The sequence below is a fragment of the Acipenser ruthenus genome, chromosome 1 (genome assembly GCF_902713425.1).
Source record: "Acipenser ruthenus chromosome 1, fAciRut3.2 maternal haplotype, whole genome shotgun sequence".
Classification (NCBI taxonomy): domain Eukaryota; kingdom Metazoa; phylum Chordata; class Actinopteri; order Acipenseriformes; family Acipenseridae; genus Acipenser; species Acipenser ruthenus.
The window spans coordinates 11,655,386-11,679,349 of record NC_081189.1 but is presented as its reverse complement, the minus strand read 5'-3'; the positions used below and the strand labels follow the sequence as shown (position 1 = coordinate 11,679,349).

Below are 23,964 nucleotides of genomic sequence, written 5' to 3'. Positions count from 1 at the left end.
GTGAATACATCTGGAGTCAAAATCTTGAGATGTTTCTTTCAAATTGAGGAACATTAACATAGAACTTATTTTAGAGGCTTTAGACTGCAGTAAGCACTTTGAAAATTATCTGACATTTGTGGTGAGCACTTTGTGGGACATCAAGCTCTTAAGCTATTAAACCACAACACTTAAATAGCTACAGGGGAACAAAACACAGCTTTCAACTACATGTAGGTTTATTTTTTTCACACTAAGCATGCCTATTATTATCATTATTATTATTATTATTTAATTAAAATTGAGTTTAAACTCATTTACGAAGATGTCATTTACAAGGGTGATATTATATAAAATATTAAAAACACCTCAACACAGCCCCTGAATCCACAGCTGTCAGAGCTAATAATGTAGTGTCTGCTCAGTACTGGGGGAGCTCCAAGAAGTGATGCAGGTGGCAGGAGACTCTCTTCCCTTCGGGGGCTACTTTGTTTCTTGAACCAACATGTTCTTACCCCAGGAGTTTAAAAATACATGGGATAAAAAATTAATACATACATAAATACATAGCAAGTGGTCTGAATTTTTCCTGCTCTAGGTCCTCAATATACTGTTTTTTCCTCCCATTTCACATTGGTCATTACTTTCCCAAGAAGGGGATCTAGTTGCTTGGAATTGACATTCTCGTGATGCGCTTTGTAAAACATCTGCTGGTGTGCAACTACCAGGCCGCTGCGATTGAAACTCTCCCCATGCCTAGTCTGCGTCTCCACTCTGTAACCATAGCGACCTGGATTCCAGGGAGGGCTGGCACTGACACTAACAAAGAAGGCCTTTAAATGAAGTGAATGCATATGACATCACTGCCCTGCCAGTGTGAAGCTTTCCCATTACAGGCCCTGTCTGTTCCCCCAACAACGCAGTTTCACATTGCTGACTCTGCTTTGTGACTGTTGAGCTGGATCAAAAGTTTTCACATCCATTTGGGCAAACATTTTTGACTGTGTAGCTTTACTGTCCATTATTAGTGACTTCTACGCTGATCACTTTCTTCTATTGCACCATGATAAAAAGGAAACAACATCCTCTCTGCTTCATCTCACATTCTCTACAGCACATTCTCACATTCTCTACAGCACATTCTGTACAGCACATTCTCACATTCTCTACAGCACATTCTCTACAGCACATTTTCACATTCTCTACAGCTTCTCTACAGCACATTTTCTACAGCATATTCTCTGCTTGCCCTGAATGCAAACCATGCTGTGACATTGTGCTGTCCTTTTACACTTGAAATGAGTTCCTGTTAAAGATGCCAGGACACTCTCTCAAAGAGCAGGGGTGCTAACCCTTGTGACCTGGTCACATTCCAATAGGGCAGCCATTCTGGCCTGGCTTACTTCCAGATTGGTATTGAATTCCCTTACCCCTATATGGACAAAGTCACCCCTGTTTATTCAAAACCTAATTTTACTGTTTTTTGTATATATATCTGTGAGATCTGTTCCAGAAATTAAGAATTTAGGATTTTCAGCTGCTTTACCCCAACTTTCTACTCACACTGACTGTGACCTTTACCACTGCAATCCACTTTCCAATCCTCTTCTACAACACCTCGTTTCACTGCCCAAGCCTAGGAAATGGACACTGCAAAGAGACTGAACCCTGGAGAGGAGGCTCAGGCTGGCAGCTCTGTGCACACCTGACCAGTAGGGGGTGCACTGGAGTGCACTCTATACGTGGGGAGGGTGCTTGAGTGCATGAAGTATATAGGAATACTGCATCGGATCATGTGGGGTAGGGTCCAGCTCTTTAATCTTCATACTGCTGCTTAATGTGTACAATCTGTTGTTAAAACGGCTCAGCTTCAATTCACACGTTTACAGCAGTGTGCACATCTATTACAACACCTCAAGATGTGTCCTTTATATCCTTTATATACCTGCCTGCATGATAACTGCAGGGTGGAGGATTCCATTTTCAATGAGTAATCAGTGATATAGAAACACATGTGTGAAAATGTTAGACCACTTTGTGCTTTAATTAGGCATCTTAAACAACTCCTAAAAAGTCTCATGCATTTCACCATTTGTGGCTATGTGTTCCTTTTCTCTTACTATTTTAAAGTAATTGCATCATGTGACCTATTAAAGTTATCAGTTCCATTAGACAATCACTAATTTGCCTGTTTTGACAATGTTCAGTTCCAGTGGTGTGATTTCATATGCACAGCCCATCAAAACCACAGAGTCTATACACTGTGTACACTGGATTCAGTGTCACAGCCCCACCTCTGGAGAATCACAGATGCTGTGTGGAACAGTATGTTCAGGTTGATGAGACACTTCACATGATGCTGTGGTTCAATATTTCTATCTGATTTGTCATAATCCGATGCGTGTTGCAGTGCCAGTTAATGATTAATTAAATAATCATTTACATTACATTGTCATTTTCACCCATATGGTTAAAATACTACTGCATTAATAATAATAATAATAATAATAATAATAATAATAATAATAATAATAATAATAATAATAATAATAATAATAATAATAATAATAAAATACAACTTCACATTTCAGTAGGCATCTGTAACAACTTTAGCTTGTATTTGCATCTAGTATTTGAAAGCATTTCAAGTAACAATAAGCACAGTTTAATATATCCCATTCAGTCTGCTCTCACATTCAGGTTAAACACTGTAAGTGCGGAAGGGTGGTGCAACCTCATTATACATTTTGCTTTTCCACGTTACACATTTTGCTTGTTGTTTTACATACAGTTCTAGTATTTTATTTAAGTCTCAAACATAAAATATTTTATTCAGCTTCTGAAATGTGTTAGCTGTACACATTCTCTAAATAACACTACCATGTGAGTCTATACTGACGCCGCAAGCCTCGCAGCGTTCATTAACAGCGAAACCACATATTCTGCGTGTACAAATACAGCTACGAGTTATCCGTAATGTGTCGGTACCTAAGGGCTAACTCATTCAATTATTTAATCCAGCACTGTATCTCAATGTGTCAGTTTTACAAACAGGATAAACTCCTGCAGCGTGAACAGACAACTTTTAATGCATTAACGCAAGTTAGATTTCAGGTTGCGACAGTTTGTAACAAACACTGGATTGTACTGTACTAAGAAACAAACGCGAAAACAGTAGCGCATTGTCTAGTTCTCAAGGCACTTGTGTCACGGATTAGAAATGTGGTCCAAAGTAGCAAAACTTTTAAATCGGTATCGGTTACAACTTCCCCCCGCTTGCTGATATATATTTATCTCAATCAACACACATTTTGTTTCACAGCAATGTTTTCTGACAAAAGTGCAGTTGGAAGATTACCAAACTGTATTTTTTTCTTCAGAAAAGTTACTGGTGCATCAGTCATTGCAGTATATAAGAAAATAGCTAAACTCAGCAACACGTTTTTACAAATAATTATTAATATTATTTTCGTGCAATCAAATGAACATGTCCAAACACAAGTGTCTGCGGCATGAAGTGAAACGCCTTACCTAGGAGTATTTGCAGTTGCAGCACACTGTTAAAATCCATGACTCCAGCAGTGGAAAAAGCTTTTCTAGATAAGAGGTCATTCAGATTGTTTGGTGCCTTTACTCTCTTCTCTCCAACATTTCGCTAAACGTAACACAACTTTATTTGGATTCGTCAAGTTGGTTTATGTGTACAGTACTGTTATCAGTGTGAGGGGCGGGGTTTAGACTGGAACGTCATCAGACACACCTTGCTGAAAAAAGCCCAAATCAAGATGTAATATACATGTATTTCAATTGAGGTCATTTACACCCACTGACTCAACGAGCAGTCATTTCATCCGTACACATCACCGCAGTGGGAGATTGTTGCGAGATTTCTGTATCGATTCCAAATAAGGTCAAAACGGAGAGGACCCTTAACTTTATGTCCGTGTAACTACCTGGCAGTATATACCAGGCTGTTACACACTGGAGCCATTTCACAAACACATTCGGAATGTTAGACGGGTATTTTACATTTGCATTATCATTTTTTAGTTGTTCTAATTTTACAATTGAAACCAATTTTGCAACTGTTTTGATCAAATTCTGTATTAAACTGTTTTTAATGTAATGGTTTCATTGTTCATGTGTTTCTTGTGTGTGAAGCGCTTTGGGATCCTTGTGATGAGAGGCACTGTAGAAATGGAAATGTTGTTATTGCTGTTCCACTGACCAGTTGAAACCCCCTCTTGGCACAGCCCTGAAGCCAGCTGTGACTCTGGATCATGCACCCCCATGAAGCTTGTTAGATAAATGGAGGTATAATGAATAAAACAAAACCAATATCAAAAGGGACACAACAACACACATCTGACTAAAATACAACATAAAATAACTCCCTCTCTGTAATGCACATATAGTGAAGACAAAATGTAATGTATATTTAAAAAGCACCGACGCTATATTTTTTAAACTATAAATAGCCTGGCTAAACGGTGGTCGGGAGTTCAGTTCGAAGGGACAGAGAAGCAAACCAAGTGCGTGAAGGAGAGCGGGTCGGGCGATTGGAAGAGGGAACGGGCTTGTCCTAGGTTCGGCTGCAGGAGCGGGGCTGAAGCTGAAGCGTCATGTCTCCCGGAGAAAGCTGCAAAAACGTAAATACATCAGGAAAGATAAACACGTAATAGCCCTAATGTTTATTTAGGAATACTGAATAAGATGTCTGTGTTATAAAGTGCCAGCGCAGCTTTTCTGCAGTTCAGACACTGTATCAAAAGGGAGAGACAGAAACGGAAGTTAGACTGAGAAGTTTTTTTATAGTTTGAACAACACCGGTACTGTATTTACTGTAGAAATATTGCATGAATCACTAGTATAGGGAATTGGGGGACATGCTGTAGGAGCGTTATATCCAAGGCGCGTTATAACCGAGAGCTTTACAGCGAGGGAGCACTTTATAAAAGTATGAGGTGTTCTGCACACTACTGCATACTGTACATATTGAACACATACTGTATGTATATCAAGGATATACATTATTATTATTTGTTTATTTAGCAGACGCCTTTATCCAAGGCGACTTACAGAGACTAGGGTGTGTGAACTATGCATCAGCTGCAGAGTCACTTACAACAACGTCTCACCCGAAAGACGGAGCACAAGGAGGTTAAGTGACTTGCTCAGGGTCACACAGTGAGTCAGTGGCTGAGGTGGGATTTGAACCGGGACCTCCTGGTTACAAGCCCTTTTCTTTAACCACTGGACCACACAGCCTCCTGGTGTTCTGATATATTTGCACACTACTGCATTCTGTACACATTATTGTAAAAGCAAGTAACTACAGGCAAGCAGTGTGAACTCGTCTGGGCTGTAAATGTTTCATATCCTCATTGTGGAAGTTCTAATTGTCCTAAACCTTTTTCAGAAAAGCTTATCTGCACTAGCAGCTCCCAGTCTGACACTGCAGAAGAGACACCGTCCCCCGTCCCCCCCTAGTGGAAAGCTCCGGGGCCGTTGTCCAAGAGCAATACATTCATGGTATATGTGGGACAGGCATCCTGTTAGAAGGTCTCTTTCTGAAATGAAAGACAGATGGCAAACAGCATTGCACAATAGAAGTGATGTCACTGTAGCTAATTTGTGTGTCGAGAGATTAAAATAAGGCATGAAAATGACATTTGAACCTATTATTTTAAATAGTTACCTCATCAGCTCAGTCTATGACCACCCCCTCCAAGAAAAACAAACAAACAAACAAAAACCTTTTTATTGAGCAATACAATAATGAGGAATGAGGTGTTAAAATAAATGATTACTGGCATTTTTTTTTGTAATGTTTGTTTTCATAGCATTTTAAATTTCAATTCAGATCTATAAAATTGACTTGTCTGAGTGGATGGGTGCCGTTTTTTTTTTTAATTCTATATTTTTGGTTTAGGTTACTGCTAAATATACAGTCTAATTCAAATCTGGTGACAGAACAGTACCATACCTGCGTGGGTAAAATGATTAATAATGGTGACAATAATGGATTTGTAATCAGATTACTGTATAATGAATTGATCAGTTGTATTTATCTTATCCATATAACTGGTGAATGTGGCAATACTCTTGACAATAAATATACAATTTCTTTAATGGAGAATACATTTTGAACTGTATTGTTGATGACATGAAGATCAAATTCTTTGCATTCTAATATTTAGTTATTTTTTCGTATGCTTCCTAAACAATGGTTGTTGATAGATGAAACACTAGCTGTATCAGTCCAGAGATGACAGACAAAGAGAAGGAGATGTGATCCCTTTTATTGGACTAACTGAACAATAATTAACAAAACTCTTCCCTACTTTCAACTGAAGAAGAGACCTTTGAGGTCTTGAAAGCTTGTGATTAATTATTTCTAATAGCGGTAGTGCCCTCTTTCTTATGGCTTTACTGTCTGGTGTTGTTAGCGCAAAACTCCAAGCCAGTACACGTGCACTATGTCAACATGCGTGTGCGTAGAAAATAGGCCATTCTGGTATCTATTCCAAATGTTTGGCAAAGCCGGTTTTCCTTTTGTAAGAGAAATAATTTATTAGCAGTTTATGACTGGCATTGCAACAGAACTGACAGGGTGTGTTTCAGTGTGCAGGGGAGTAAATCCACAGACCTTCTCCTTTTTAGTCCTGTTTACTTAAGCATAGGGCTTTCAGACTTCTCTTAAACATTAACAACAACTATATGAATCATTTTCACCTGAACGTTTGAAATGGTTTTAACTGGATTGCACAAGCGACTATCTTTTTACTCACTCAGAGTACGGCTAACTGGCAATTACTTGAAAACACATAGCAAAAGACAAAGTATCTGCCTGTCTGACTCTTCGCTACAGCATGTCTCTACCCCAATACTTGTTGGAAGGTATAAAGTATATCTGTCTCTTGTATCTGCCTACCAGCCAGCGTGTAGCGCTTCACTAGCTGGGAGTTGCTGTGGTGTGGTGCACCAGCCTCAGCCGTTTATCTATCTATAGACTATGGAAGCGCAACGGTCAATGTAGCGCTCCCTGTGGGCCAAGATCAGCAACTCAACATGACCAGGATTTGAAAGTGCAAGCTCCTGATGACATGACTCACTCGCCCTGCACAGGGCCTTTACTGTGTGAGCCAATGGGGACCAACGTCTCTGTTTCTTTATAATAAGCATCTTTTTTTTTTTTTTTTTTTTTTTTTTTAATAATTTAGTCGTTGCCAATTAGTTTTTTATTATTTTCTCCCCAGTGTGAAATGCCCAATTATTTTTTAGGCTCAGCTCACCGCTACCACCCCTGCGCTGACTCAGGAGGGGCGAAGATGAACACACACTGAACTCCGAAGCGTGTGCCGTCAGCTGCCCGCTTCTTTGCACACTGCAAACTCACCGTGCAGCCGCCTCAGAGCTACAGCGTCGGAGGACAATGCAGCTCTGGGCAGCTTACAAGCAAGCCCGCAGGCGCCCGGGGGTCGCTGCTGCGCGGTGAGCTGAGGACACCCTGGCCGACCTAACCCTCCCTCCCCCCGGGCGACGCTCGGCCAATTGAGCGCCGCCCCCTGGGAGCTCCCGTCCACGGTCGGCTGTAGAATAGTCTGGACTCGAACCGGCGACGTCCAGGCTGTAGAGTGCATCCTGCACTCTAGTGAGTGCTTTTACTGGATGCGCCACTCGGGAGCCCCTTATAATAAGCATCTTTTTAACTAGAGGAACAAAAACACACACAAAAATATTGTTTTGCTATTCCATGCTACTGCCATTCTAGGTGCTGAATATTCACGCTGACATCATAATTGTTATTTTCAAATTAGACCTTGAGGCTATAGGCTTCTTAGCCACAACTAATTATAACTGGAGCCGAGGTATTTTACAGTTATCAATAGCACAGTCTGAATATATTAGAAACATAGCCTTGAGACACCAAAACATCATAACAGTTGACTTCAGCATTAATATAACAGGTACAAACAGCCACTATGTCTGAATTTGCTTATGTACTGAGGATGTTTTCTGAGTTTAGATTTATTTGGTTTTGTTCTGTGTGCATTCCTAGATGCCACATGATTTAAGAATTCTTAGAAGTTTGACATGTTTCAACATACTTGCTATAACAAAGCTAGCTATTCACAATAAACCCTGCTATAGCTTCTTCTTGGTACTCCCAGACTGCTCAAGGATTACAGACTGAGTTCTGATAATGTTTCCATCTGCACAGGCATGACTCTTTGAGAGAGTTTAATGCGAGAGGTCAGACAAGGCAACACACAGGTATCTTTAAAACAAGACCGGGCAAGATGACAACCGAGGAGCTCTTTGCTTTGTCTGAATTCAGATATCCTAATGGATTACTTCAGCCTGACAAGCATCTCTGTAGGGTTATTTTGAAGCCATGTGTCCCAAGGGTCCAAAGCAATCAATCAAATCTGTTACTCATACTTTACAGAAGGTGGATTCCAGCTAACCCATTTTTGTAATCACAACACAGGAGTGGGCAAAGGAGAAGGCATGAAACAATAACATACTGGCCTTTATACTACACTCGTCAGGTCACTGGTACTTGTGAGTCATTGGCTTGTCTAGACAGTCCAATGGATAGACCCAAAACTGTAAAGTGCTACTTTGTTGAAATACATTGCAACACACTTCAGTCAGGAAACTCATGCAATGGATTATTTATTAAAACATAGACAACTAGACAACATTACTACGTTATACTGATTTCACACTACATTCTTTGGCCTTTGGCCTTGCCTTTCGAGGTACTCCTGTCCATAAATGAGCTCGCAGATAAGTGGAGAGGCTGACCGTAGGGAAGCCATGGGCTGGAGGGCAGGATAGCTGCAGTCCATTGCTGTAACTAGCTTTGAGGACACCAAGGTCGTGTCCTCGGTTGTTGTTTTTTTTTGCATCTTAAATGCTGATGCTCATGTAAAACTTCTGGTAAAGTACAACATTTTCTCTGTTGGTTTGCCATGTAACATAGATTTGGAGGTTGAATAGTACATACCAAGCAGTCATATAAATACTGCCAGCTATAGCTGGAAACCTAAGTTTGCCGTTGGTAGAATGCCAGCTCTAGCTATGGCCCTTCTGCCATCCCCCGTTAGACGAAGCCAAAAAGCAGGTGGAGGCTGGGTTGAGGAGGCGAACTGACACACAGCAGGGACGTAAAGGATTGAGGTAAGACATCATTCCTTTCCTTGCTGATCACTGGATGTATTGTTTATCAAAGGACAGGTAAGATACTAGCTATCTGATTAACGATTTGATTTGGTATTGGAAGCACCTCAAATATGCTTTATATTTCCATTATAAACCTAACAGAGCATTGGACTCTTCACTGGTACATGAAACAACATCTTTATCTACAAGTGCAGGACCCCATGTCAATGTTCAGTAATTACAAGGTAATTGTGTAGAATGTCATCTTATTACCTTAACCCTACATGTAATGAAATGATGAAGTGGTGTAGGACCTGGTCAGGGGGTCATGTTTTCAGTTTAATAAGGACGTGGTCCTAACAAAGACCCAGAGTACAGTATATATGTGTGCCTGTGGCTCGGGCACTGCTCAGCTATCTATCAATTAATGAGCACTGCATCGGACAGTAATGCTTGCTGCCTCATTTTCACAGGCTCTGGCTTCCCTGTGTGCATGTACTGTAGTGCTGTCAGATGTACTTTGGCAGGTATTCAACAAGCACACCTATGTTAACCTAAGAGATTCATGCCAACTCTGGATTTCTCAACATTCAACTTTCAAATGCTGTAGTAAATATTGCTTCACTCATAGTCAAAACCATTCAAAGTGAATAGGCTCATGTTTACCATGCAGATGTGGAACTATGGGGGTCTACCTGCTGCTCACATCTAAGCAACTGCAGATTGAAGACAGCTGGCCGCTTGATAGAAAACAGTATTTCAAATGTTACAGGTGTCCCTGGGCTGGCCAGGCACAGAGATGAGATGAACAACCCAGCACTAAAAAACTGCACACAGCTTCATTCTGACTTGAAACCTTTGTTTTTAGTCCAGCCAGTTCGATTACAGGTTTTGGCTGCAATACACCAGACAGCGATGCTTACTCAGTAGAATACCAAATTTAATAGAATGATAGCCTTGAATGCTTCTTTGTTTAATAACCACTGGTGATAAGTCCAAATACCTGCTGTCTCACATAATGTTATGTTTATTTCAAAATAAATATTTACGTACCGTAAGTGTATAATAACATATGTCATGGGCCTATGGCAATATATCATTTATATGAGTGTGTGTTATTATTGTAACAGGTCGTGCTGTGTTAGGTGTCATCATTATCTAAAGTGGTAGAGACACTCGCTTGGGAACTGTGAGATAGCTAGTTCACACTGAGCCTCCACCTGTAACATTAGCACCACTAAGCCAATAATGTAATTCTAGCAGCATATAGTGCAGTTCCAGTGCAACACTGCCTCGTCACACACAGTGCTATACAGTACTGTACAGATCAATACAACAACGTGGTAGAACATGTTACACACAGTGCTATACAGTACAGTACAGATCAATACAACAGTGTGGTAGAACATGTAGGTAGTTATGTAAAAATGCTTACTGTATGTATTTTTAGATTATCATATAATGGTAATTTACTTGCCAGACATACATAAAATCATGTTTATTACAGTTTATGCATTTCTGATTTTTGTACCAAAAACTGTGACTATAAATGAATGGCTGCTGTTGAAAGCAAGCATGTTCTTCTAGTTCAGCTGCAGTGCACTTACTAACACCGCATTATGTTATAAATATGACAATAAATCTTTTAACTTCAGATTCAGTAAGGAGAAACAGCAAAACAAGCATTGAGTGTTTTAGGATTAGTGTAGAGTACAATCTTGATTACTCTGTGGGCAGAAGATAAGATTAGCAGACAGGCTGAACCTTATAAAAAAAGGTGTGCTGAAGGTGTGGGGTTGGTTTTCTTTCCCCTGGTAAACTCCACACGTATCCACATTCTTCTTATGGGAAGTCCTGAACAGTGCACAGAGTTGTGGGTCACTAACTAAAAGCAGCAACCCTATTTATCTTGGCCTGTCAGCTGCAGTTTATTTGTATTTGTAATTAAGTGGAACTTGCCCCTGGCATCATTAATAGGAGCTGCTTCTTAGTGATGGTAACGTCAACCTTTACCTGGATCCAGCCTCCCATCCTAACATACTGTGACAGGGGAGTGACTGCTTCCTTTACCTGGATCCAGCCTCCCACCCTAACATACTGTGACAGGGGAGTGACTGCTTCCTTTACCTGGATCCAGCCTCCCACCCTAACATACTGTGACAGGGGAGTGACTGCTTCCTTTACCTGGATCCAGCCTCCCACCCTAACATACTGTGACAGGGGAGTGACTGCTTCCTTTACCTGGATCCAGCCTCCCACCCTAACATACTGTGACAGGGGAGTGACTGCTTCGTTTACCTGTAAAAAACATACTGCACTCTTTAAAATCATTACAACAGTGATTCTGACAATAGTGGTCAAGCACAAACATTGCAAAGGACTTGGGCGTAACCACAGCTGTTGTGTTTCAGCTAAATTGAGTGCATCTCCCATTCAAATGCAGGCGGGAAGTATTTTGCAAATGACCTGAAAGAAGAAATCAAACCGTTGCTGATAACATTATTTTACAGACGACTGTAGACCTGCTTGGTCATGCTTGAAATACATTTGGAATGGGCAGACTAACAGCACGATGAAAAGCGAAATCCGAAGAACTAATTCGATGATCCTGAACCACATGACCTCACACTTTTTATTAGTGGGGCTTTAACAAACCCATCTGCTGCTCTGCAACCAACATTGTTTATCCACGCCTAGTATGGAAAAAAGAATATACAATCATATTTTTAGTTATGAAAGTGAGACCAACTATAATCAGGTAAGGGAAACCATCCATTATATTACGACTGAGTCCCATCGAGGGAGACAGGCACCCAGTGAGGCTGAGGGAAAGTGAACTGCGCACAGCTGAGTCCCATAGAGGGAGGCAGACACCCAGTGAGGCTGAGGGAAAGTGAACTGCACACAGCTAAAAAGTCAACACCAGACTTCTCTAATGCAATGCTGAGGGTTTGAAAGATTGATCATTTTAAAATTATGAATCGAATAACCCTCGATAAGAGCGTCTGCTAATAAGTAAATGAATAAATAAATAATATGTTCTGGAGTCCAGGTAAATATACTAATGACACCCGGGTGAGAGAATGATTCCTGAATTGAGCTGTTAGCCTGCATGCTCTAACAGTGCAGATTGAGATTAAAAAGCCCTACTACATTATACACTGTTACATCATTACAGAAAGACTCTCAATAGAACCCTGCTACATTATACACCATTACATCATTACAGAAAGACTTTCAATAGAACCCTACTACATTATACACCATTATATCATTACAGAAAGACTTTCAATAGAACCCTACTACATTATACACCATTACATCATTACAGAAAGACTCTCAATAGAACCCTACTACATTATACACCATTACATCATTACAGAAAGACTTTCAATAGAACCCTACTACATTATACACTGTTACATCATTACAGAAAGACTCTCAATAGAACCCTACTACATTATACACTGTTACATCATTACAGAAAGACTTTCAATAGAACCCTACTACATTATACACTGTTACATCATTACAGAAAGACTCTCAATAGAACCCTACTACATTATACACTGTTACATCATTACAGAAAGACTTTCAATAGAACCCTACTACATTATACACTGTTACATCATTACAGAAAGACTTTCAATAGAACCCTACTACATTATACACCATTACATCATTACAGAAAGACTCTCAATAGAACCCTACTACATTATACACCATTACATCATTACAGAAAGACTCTCAATAGAACCCTACTACATTATACACTGTTACATCATTACAGAAAGACTCTCAATAGAACCCTACTACATTATACACTGTTGCATCATTACAGAAAGACTCTCAATAGAACCCTACTACATTATACACTGTTACATCATTACAGAAAGACTTTCAATAGAACCCTACTACATTATACACCATTATATCATCACAGAAAGACTCTCAATAGAACCCTACCACATTATACACCATTACATCATTACAGAAAGACTCTCAATAGAACCCTACTACATTATCCACCATTACATCATCACAGAAAGACTCTCAATATAACCCTACTACATTATACACCATTACATCATCACAGAAAGACTCTCAATAGAACCCTACTACATTATACACCATTACATCATTACAGAAAGACTTTCAATAGAACCCTACTACATTATACACCATTACATCATCACAGAAAGACTCTCAATAGAACCCTGCTACATTATCCACCATTACATCATCACAGAAAGACTTTCAATAGAACCCTACTACATTATACACCATTACATCATTACAGAAAGACTCTCAATAGAACCCTACTAAATTATACACCATTACATCATTACAGAAAGACTCTCAATAGAACCCTACTACATTATACACCATTACATCATTACAGAAAGTAATGTTTTCATTAATCACCTGTTTAAAATGGGTTTATCTGGAAAAGAACGGTCACAAATTAACCATAAGCTAGTGTATATTAATGGAGTGTGTGTATAGGATATGATGCATTCAGTGGAAAATGTTGGATGTCTTTCAGTTTGCAAACATAATGCAAGCTGTAAGTTAATGCTCAGGACCTTCATATGCTTTATTATATGGTTGTGCGTAAACAATGATAATAATATAATACTATTTAAAAGTTTTCTACTTCAAAAGACCTTAAACACAAAAAAACATACAATAGGTTTTAAAAAGTTGTGTTATCTAGCTAGCATTGCTTAAAATAATGGTAACATTAATGGATCACTGCTCTACAGTTTGCATTTATTAAGTCATGAACATGTTTTTAAAAATGGTCTGGGGCCAAGTTCAAGTCGTTGTTGTTTATCACATAATTGTGTCATATAAAAATAACCTTGCCAGACAACGTTCAAAAACAACTGCAGTTTAGGCTATACTTAAATGTACATAGACACCCTTAATACAGCTTTCCAGACATCACACAGAAATGGAATTCAAAAGGCATCATGTCTTGCATTCATGTAAAATGAGGTGGAGACTGGAAGCAAGTTCTTGATAATGAAGCCCCTTCTTCAGTGTGAATCGTGACACACAGCTGCTGTGCTTGTACATGACTTGCTGGAAGCAGGGTGTTGATAATGAAGCCCCTTCTTCAGTGTGAATCGTGACACACAGCTGCTGTGCTTGTACATGACTTGCTGGAAGCAGGGTGTTGATAATGAAGCCCCTTCTTCGTCAATGTGAATTGTGACACAGCTGCTGTGCTTGTACATGACTTGCTGGAAGCAGGGTGTTGATAATGAAGCCCCTTCTTCAGTGTGAATTGTGACACACAGCTGCTGTGCTTGTACATGACTTGCTGGAAGCAGGGTGTTGATAATGAAGCCCCTTCTTCTTCAGTGTGAATTGTGACACACAGCTGCTGTGCTTGTACATGACTTGCTGGAAGCAGGGTGTTGATAATGAAGCCCCTTCTTCTTCAGTGTGAATTGTGACACACAGCTGCTGTGCTTGTACATGACTTGCTGGAAGCAGGGTGTTGATAATGAAGCCCCTTCTTCTTCACTGTGAATTGTGACACACAGCTGCTGTGCTTGTACATGACTTGCTGGAAGCAGGGTGTTGATAATGAAGCCCCTTCTTCTTCAGTGTGAATCGTGACACACAGCTGCTGTGCTTGTACATGACTTGCTGGAAGCAGGGTGTTGATAATGAAGCCCCTTCTTCTTCAGTGTGAATTGTGACACACAGCTGCTGTGCTTGTACATGACTTGCTGGAAGCAGGGTGTTGATAATGAAGCCCCTTCTTCTTCAGTGTGAATTGTGACACACAGCTGCTGTGCTTGTACATGACTTGCTGGAAGCAGGGTGTTGATAATGAAGCCCCTTCTTCTTCAGTGTGAATTGTGACACACAGCTGCTGTGCTTGTACATGACTTGCTGGAAGCAGGGTGTTGATAATGAAGCCCCTTCTTTGTCAGTGTGAATTGTGACACACAGCTGCTGTGCTTGTACATGACTTTCTGGCTGACGGGTAATAAAGCTGCTTGAACATGTCATGTACAGACTTCTTGCTGAATGTAGACATTTGGTGTGGAGCAATGTTTTAAATATAGATGTGTTTGTTATGAGACATTGTCATGAGTGTGACGAGAGAGATAGCCCATAATAGCCACAGGCTAACTGGCAACACCTTGCTGTGATCTTATAATTATAAAGCCTTTGAGATCAGTCGAAGAAGACATGTTTAGACAATCATAGAGAAATGTTGCCTAAACTTGTATTAGGGAATGCACGTTTTTGTTAAAATAAATTAACATGTGCCTCTGGATTGGGGCTCTCAGGGTCCTGGGACTCCTCATTTTACTGGGCCCCCTAACTGACCAAATTCCACCTTGATTCTTATAAATCTGAACATACAGTGGGTCCCATGGAAAACTTCCACCACACCATGGCAGGTCTGCGGTACCGCGAGGCACGGCACAGTATACCACAGGTATCAGGCGGTGCAGCTTGAAGTGTAAAACCATACTTTCTTTTTCCAGCAGGGTGCACCAGAGAGCTTTTAGGAATAGAATGAGCTGCTTTACCATTTTTCCTGAACAAGATTATTTCTGCTTTGGGTTTATTTAAAGCTCAACTCCCTCTCTTGGATACTGTATTAACAAATGTAGGCTACTGTATTTTTACAATTAATTTGCTTTTTTAAAAAAAATTTTTTTACATATTCTAAAATAGTTTTTAAAAAATCATTTGGAGCAACTTGAATGTGCTCACATTGAATTTACATTCAAAATTACTGAAGAAAGAAATATGCTTACATTAAACAGGTCCTTAACCCTTAGCATATGAAATTACAATCGTAGTAACCAATACTAAACTGAGCTGTCAAATGAAATAAACAACAGCAACACAAACAAGGTGATTCAATTCTAGTGGTTCCACACTTACTAGTAAATACATTGCTGATTTATTTTACTTTATTTAAATAGATAGATTGACCGCATAGGACAGCAGGAAGCAGACTGCCCATTGACAGACACCATTCAGAGGGCGTGTACCAGAACACAGATTTTCTTTCATCAAGCAGAAAAAAGGTAAAATACATGAATACTGCATTTACGTATTTTCAAGTCCTATTTCATTTGAGTCTTTACAGGTACATATTTACACATTTTAATGAAAGCTGAGGTAAGTTACATCCAGATTTCACAGCTATTGTTACTATTTTTGCCACTTGACTATTGAACAGTACTTCTATATTAATGTAAGTAGGCCCCAGTGCTTTTATCACTAATTGAAGTATTTTATTCAATAGGATTAATCACTACATAATCGGAAGTGCATGAGTAATCTGTTTCTTTTGAAAATTGAACTTGCTTTGTATTCTTAAACAAGCAGGCACACTTGTTGTTAGTTCTTCTTTGATATGACTGGAACAAAGGGATGTGAACTTCCATAGAACTAATTCATAGAAGCCAAGGCTGTACCAGCTAGACATTAAATGCACTTTGTGGCCAAAGGCAAAGGAAACCCTACTCAGCCTACATGGACAAATACATCAGGAACTATTCAACTGATCTAAACAGTGATGGGTCTAAATAGCACCTTCAGTAAAGTTTTGTTTTTCATAATTTCAGGATTTAAAGTGGCTTGTAACAATGACATAATTCTCAAAGTACATCACTGTAAGTTCAGACATCGCAGGGAAAGAGATTGCTGACATGTCAGAAACATAAAGACTTGGTGTAGCAGAGTTTAAACACTGCAACTGATTGGCAGGGAGGGACGGTTCAATCCTTGTCCCTGATCATCCAAGTCTGCTTCAATAGTCCATGTGTAGAACGCAACTTGAGCAGCCAAGAGGAGCAATCGTGAGGTACTGCTGGTGGGCAGAATAGAAAGCAGGACTGGGGTAGATGAGAGGGAATATAATGCAGGACTGGGGTAGATGAGAGGGAATATAATGCAGGACTGGGGTAGATGAGAGGGAATATAATGCAGGACTGGGGTAGATGAGGGAATATAATGCAGGACTGGGGTAGATGAGAGGGAATATAATGCAGGACGGGTAGATGAGAGGGAATATAATGCAGGACTGGGGTAGATGAGAGGGAATATAATGCAGGACTGGGGTAGATGAGAGGGAATATAATGCAGGACTGGGGTAGATGAGAGGGAATATAATGCAGGACTGGGGTAGATGAGAGAGAATATAATGCAGGACTGGGGTAGATGAGAGAGAATATAATGCAGGACTGGGGTAGATGAGAGGGAATATAATGCAGGACTGGGGTAGATGAGAGGGAATATAATGCAGGACTGGGGTAGATGAGAGGGAATATAATGCAGGACGGGTAGAAGAGAGGGAATATGACAGGAAGCAGGTCTCTAGTCTGCTCCTGGTGAAGCTGAAGAGCGCATCACACCACACCGCCCTGCCCGCTGCTCTGTTCATCCATAATGCAGCACATCACACAACACTGCTCTGCCCGCTGCACTGTTCATCCATAACGCAGCGCATCACACAACACTGCCCTGCCAGCTGCACTGTTCATCCATAACGCAGTGCATCACACAACACTGCCCTGCCAGCTGCACTGTTCATCCATAACGCAGTGCGTCACACAACACTGCTCTGCCCGTTATACAGAGGAACACAATGCTTTTATCTGATTTCCAGACACTAAATACCATACACCACATAGAGATGCAGTATTAGGTTATGCGTTTGAAAACAGGAGGAAACACAATGCACATGTCTGTACACTTTAGTTTTTATTAAAAAAGATATTTCAGTGACAGTATTTCAAAGCATTTTTTCTGTGCTATTGAAGGTACGGAATTTAAACCAGTGCTTTGCATTTAAAACATTTTTTTTTCAGTTATACAGTGCAGACGACAAACAATATAATGCTTAAATTATTAATTTCAAATGCTACGGGTGCCAAATTAGGATTGTCTTACATTATTTTCCACACATATATTAATATAGTTATTTGTACACTTTCATATAATGTTACAAATGAAAGGAGTGCTGACCAACTTTAAAATAGATGCACTGTGCTTCTGTTTAGCATAACATTATAACTGATCCCCTTAGAGTTATGCTAAAGATACTTCTGCTCAACTGGAGAAGCTGTTTTGTAGATAGACAGTATGCCTGATAAGAGTCTAATAAGTGCAAGCAAATGGATTTGAAAGCCTGAAGGCTCCTTTAAAGTAGGAAATGAACTAACACATGCATTGTTCATTACATGTACAGTATGTGCAAAATCTTATTGAAAAAAGCAGCAAAACAATGGAGCTCAAATATGAACCAAAACATTACTCTAATACAAAATGTATTCACATACTTCAAAGTACTGCATGTGTGTCAAAGTGAATAATAATAATAATAATAATAATAATAATAATAATAATAATAATAATAATAATAATAATAATAATAAAGCAAAACAACAAAGTTATAAGATGCAGAGCACAGACAAAATTCCAATCCTTTATTATTATTTTTTATTTTTTATTCTACAGAAATTCAATGACTTGAAAAGAACAGTGTTCTTGTAAAACTGGAAATCAAGTTTGTCATCAACTGTATGCTATTGAACAGACCGGCAATGCCATACATACGAAACACTGCCACGTTTTAGACCCATCTTCTAAAGATGACTCTGCCATGTTATGTGCAGAACTGCACGTTATTTGTGTTGAAGATTTGGGAATAGGCTGATAGCTTTTTCAAAACAACCGTGGTAATGCTTAAAACCAGTGGACACACAAGCAATGCCTATGTATAAAATGCTAGTCATAGAAATGTACCATTTGTAAATACTTCAGTCTAAACGAATGCACACTACATCTCTTCAGAGTGATAATGCTCAGCATTTTTACTTTTCAAGCACAATTTAATTTAAAAATAAAACTCTTATTTTAAATAAACACATTCATATACAGTATAATACTATGTTTTTTCTTTAACTATATATATATATATATATATATATATATATATATATATATATATATATATATATAGTAAGACAGCAGGGAGGGGGTTAAAATCCTCCCTGCGTAGGATATGTGGGCAGGCACCTTTTTGTTAGTTTCTTTTATTGTTTGATTGTTTTTGCTTTATTGTTTTATTGCTTAATTATCCCCTGCACCTGGTGTTTATTATTAAATTAGAGCCAGGTGCAGGGGATAAAAAGATGGGCAGTCAGTTTGATTGGGGCTGTGGTGGAGAAGGAGGCAGAAGAGGTGTGCTGCTTCCTAGCAGGCAAGCGGAAACAATGGCCCAGCTGGCCTATGCTAGTTAGGTTCCTGTGTGTTAGTTAGTGCTCATTGAGGAGCTAGGTGTTTATTTTGTGTTTGGTTTTTGTTTATTGTGTTTATTAAAAGAAATAGCGTGTCATGTTGTAAAAAATCAATTTCCTGCGTCCTGGGTCTGATTTTGAAGGGGCAAAGAACTGTGAGTGGTGCGAGTCATTTACAATATATATATATATATATATATATATATATATATATATAAACTGTTAACAGATGTATAAAATGATGTAATTTCAAGCAGTGGGTGGCTTAGTAACTGTTTGTAAGGAGCAGAACTTACAGTGAAATGCTTTCAACTACAGGCAATTTGAGTGCACACTGATGCCTTGCACGTCCCCCTGCCTCATCCAATGTGAGATGTGGAGTTTCATACTATAGTCATGACAAAACAACAATAATGTCTGGCACTGTGTGCTTTCTGGTCATGAGAAGTGTAACAGTTTGGAAGTGTAATACTAGGGTATATTATCTTTAGGATTACATATGAAGTATGGCACTGCTATTCATTCATTCTCTCTCTCTCTCTCTCTCTCAGATAACTGTGTGCAATTATTCAATGCTTCCATTCCACTGAACAGCAGAAACAATCACAGTTATCGTTATTGCAGGCGTTGTTTGTCTTGTTATTTGGCACTTTCAATAAGTCACTATAATATAAGGACAGACAGCCACACTGTGATTAAAATGTTATCCAAGGTATGTCGTATTTCCTTATGGGATGTACTGATGTACTTTTGTAAATGCTTTCTAATTTCAGTAAAAAAAAAACAAACAACTTTGCTTAACTGTGGTGATAGCGCCGCCTGTGGTGACAAAAAAGAATGCAAACTCAGCAGGCAAAAAAAACCAAACATGTGAAATGCAAGACACTGCATAGCCATTCTGTACACAGTGTAATGCTTAAATTAAAACACAGTCCTGAGGATAGGAGATGGAAGATTTGTGTGCAGACGCTTCTACCACTTCTCCTCTTTTGTTGCTTCTTTCAACGGCCTCTTGAAAAAGCCAGCCTGTTATTAAAGACAACAATAACAATGCAATTCAGTTTTGTGTTCTACCATCAAAGACACAACAGAAACAAAAGCCACTAACAAATCAGGAAGAGTTTCAGCTTTCCTTTAACTCTTTCAGTTCTGAAGAACAAACTCCATTATTGAGTATACATGAGAAAAGGAAACCATTCTTCCTGTGAGATTCCAACGTGATTTCCGATGGCATGTGTTAACATACAGCTCTAAGATAAGGCATTGGTATTGATATTCCATTTAGAGCATTGGGAGGTTCTTTCTATTCCATATAGAGCATTGTGAGGTTCTTTCTATTCTATATAGAACATTGGGAGGTTCTTTCTATTCTATATAGAACATTGGGAGGTTATTTCTATTCCATATAGAGCATTGGGAGGTTCTTTCTATTCCATATAGAGCATTGGGAGGTTCTTTCTATTCTATATAGAGCATTGGGAGGTTATTTCTAGTCTATATAGAGCATTGGGAGGTTCTTTCTATTTCATGTAGAGCATTGGGGGTTTCTCAGCCTCTCCCTCCCTGGCTGGCTGGGTGATGATGAGACCTCTGGGTTTCAGAGCAGTGTATTAGCAGTAGTACTCACTCACCTTCCATAATCCAAAAATCACCAGTGCCAGTATCAAGAGGCCAATGAGCACACTCATGAGTATAATGATCCAGAGAGGTATTCCACTAGGGGACTCCTTCGACACCTTTACTGTTACCTGCATATGAGAAAATACAAGTGTATGAAACCCAGCCGTGCTTCCCCTCGTCTTTCTTATTATGATAATGAATGGGCCGCCACAGTCTGACCTCACTGTCATAATATTTATTTCCTGTTTTCTTAAATTGTTTTATTATTATTATTTAACATTAATAACTGTATTTAAACATGTGTTTATTATTATTATTATTATTTTGATGTTTCTGGTACTGAAAAATAATACACAGGTCTACAGATCTGAAGGGACTAAATGTATGCGTACTATATAGTATTTAAATATGTATCATGCACTTAAAACATTAATATATGTGTTTTTTAGAATGTGGTTATGATGTTTCTAACATAAATAGAGCAATTAATCGTGCAGCTATTAAACCAAGATCTGAGGTACTTCATTCTGATTTCAATGTTAAACAGATTGAAGAGAGACCAATTTTTATGACTGATTTTTCAACACAGGACTATTTAAAATTTAACAGTATCTAATAGGACTCACCAGTCTGGTTTCACTGTCTGTGTTTAGAAGGATAACTGAAGAAGGGTCAGTAATTTTCAGCATTGCACGAACAAGCAAATTTAAACTTGAAAAATCAGCCTGAAAGGAAAAAGCACAGCAGAAGTGTCAACAGTGTCACCTAGTGGTACAGCTAGGTCATTGTAAACCATTATATGAACATGTAAAATAAGTGAACTAGGTCCAGAAGTGTCAACAGTGTCACCTAGTGGTACAGTTAGGTCATTGTAACCCATTATATGAACATGTAAAATAAGTGAACTAGGTCCAGAAGTGTCAACAGTGTCACCTAGTGGTACAGTTAGGTCATTGTAACCCATTATATGAACATGTAAAATAAGTGAACTAGGTCCAGAAGTGTCAACAGTGTCACCTAGTGGTACAGCTAGGTCATTGTAACCCATTATATGAACATGTAAAATAAGTGAACTAGGTCCAGGTGACGCTTACTTTCCTGAAGGCCGGTCTCCAGACTCGCAGTGTAATATTTACTTGAGTTGTCTGTGAAGGATCTATAGCACACCGGAGGGATTCACATCTAGAGGTATTACACCCCTGTGGAAAAATATTAAAAGTGACAGGCAACCTAGCAAAAGAGCAACATACATTGCAAAGAACTGACATTTTTTTAATATAGCATGTGAGTACTTCAGTTTATAAGATCTTTTGTAAAACTTTCAAGTTTTATACATGTAATATCTGGATGAATTATGAAATAGAAATAATCTTCCCTTTCTGCTTCTATTCAGGTGTACATACAAATAGTCTCAATGCTGCTCTTCAGGTGTACATACAAATAGTCTCAATGCTTCTCTTCAGGTGTACATAGAGATGGTCTCAATGCTTCTCTTCAGGTGTACATACAGACTGTTTCAATGCTTCTCTTCAGGTGTACATAGAGACGGTCTCAATGCTTCTCTTCAGGTGTACATAGAGACGGTCTCAATGCTTCTCTTCAGGTGTACATACAGACAGTCTCAATGCTTCTCTTCAGGTGTACATACAGACAGTCTCAATGCTTCTCTTCAGGTGTACATACAGACAGTCTCAATGCTTCTCTTCAGGTGTACATACAGACAGTCTCAATGCTTCTCTTCAGGTGTACATAGAGACAGTCTCAATGCTTCTCTTCAGGTGTACATAGAGACAGTCTCAATGCTTCTCTTCAGGTGTACATAGACAGTCTCAATGCTTCTCTTCAGGTGTACATAGAGACAGTCTCAATGCTTCTCTTCAGGTGTACATAGAGACAGTCTCAATGCTTCTCTTCAGGTGTACATAGAGACAGTCTCAATGCATCTCTTCAGGTGTACATACAGATCTCGTAGGTCATGTACCACAGAGAGGAAGCTGAGAGAGGCGGCACATTACATCAACTTGGAGCTAACCATTCAGAACAGCTGGAAGCACCTTACTCACTCAGGCTACATGAAACTCATCTGAACACATTATATGACCAACTCTATGTCAAGCATCATAGAAAGGTAAGGGGTCAGAATTGTTTTTTATTTTTTTTATTTGATACTCGCTCTTCAACAATAGATGACTCAATTAAAGCATGTGCTGGGCTATAGTGACAGCGGGGACTCACCACAACATAGCTGTTGAGCGTCTCCTTCAGTGGGGATGACACATAAGGATTTGCAGGGCTTATATTGAATGGGTTGACCAGATGGTGTGCCTTACATTTCACGTTCTGTATATATTAAAAAAAAGTACTTTTTAGTCATAGGTTAAATGTGATTGTGCTACAGATTTATCACACTTCTCATGGACTGTATACTGTGTACAGGACTGTGTGCCACTAAGCAAATGTTTGCTGATCCAGTAGGTTAGTTGATGGGCAAAGAAAATAAAATCAAAAAAGGAATTGATTGCAAGTTTGTGGAACACAGCCACGGCTGCTCACAGAACAGTGCAGCAGAATTCTAAAGTTTGAATTTCTCTGATTAACTCTCAATCGTTTATATACACATGCTGCAGTGTGCAAAGAGAATAGTCTTACCATTGAAGTGTTCACAGCTGTCAGGTATAATAGGGTATTCTTTCGTGGAGACTGGTAGGGAAACAGGATCTCCAGTGTGAGAGGAGGCATTGGCCGATGTGCTTCTCTCTCAATCTGTTAGGGTGATAGGGAAAGCAAGTGTGTGTAACACTGATGATGTGAACCACAGGTAAAAACTGATCTGTAATTCCACAACTCCTGATAAACTGCTTAAGACTTCATCACTAAAAGCAGCAACCAATACATATATTAGTTTTCC

At 39.2% G+C, this 23,964-nt stretch overlaps 2 protein-coding genes across 3 annotated transcripts in view; both read right to left on the bottom strand.

Annotated features, from left to right (window-relative positions):
- The window catches only part of LOC117403811 (integrin alpha-2-like), a 52,821-nt gene extending 49,113 nt beyond the window's left edge, over window positions 1–3,708 (bottom strand). Inside the window, exon 1 of the mRNA XM_059000189.1 lies at window positions 3,511–3,708. Coding sequence (XP_058856172.1) covers window positions 3,511–3,550 — 40 coding nt within the window. The 5' untranslated portion in view covers window positions 3,551–3,708. The remainder of the gene's footprint in view (window positions 1–3,510) is intronic.
- A 14,173-nt stretch (window positions 3,709–17,881) lies between these two features.
- The window catches only part of LOC131701523 (integrin alpha-1-like), a 54,348-nt gene continuing 48,265 nt past the window's right edge, over window positions 17,882–23,964 (bottom strand). For both annotated transcript variants that reach the window (XM_059000053.1, XM_059000115.1), the window contains 6 exons: window positions 23,706–23,819; window positions 23,292–23,396; window positions 22,151–22,255; window positions 21,683–21,781; window positions 21,068–21,184; window positions 17,882–20,462 (listed from right to left, as the gene is read on the bottom strand). In XM_059000053.1, the coding sequence (XP_058856036.1) occupies window positions 20,409–20,462; window positions 21,068–21,184; window positions 21,683–21,781; window positions 22,151–22,255; window positions 23,292–23,396; window positions 23,706–23,819 (594 nt within the window). In that variant the 3' untranslated portion in view covers window positions 17,882–20,408. The remainder of the gene's footprint in view (window positions 20,463–21,067; window positions 21,185–21,682; window positions 21,782–22,150; window positions 22,256–23,291; window positions 23,397–23,705; window positions 23,820–23,964) is intronic.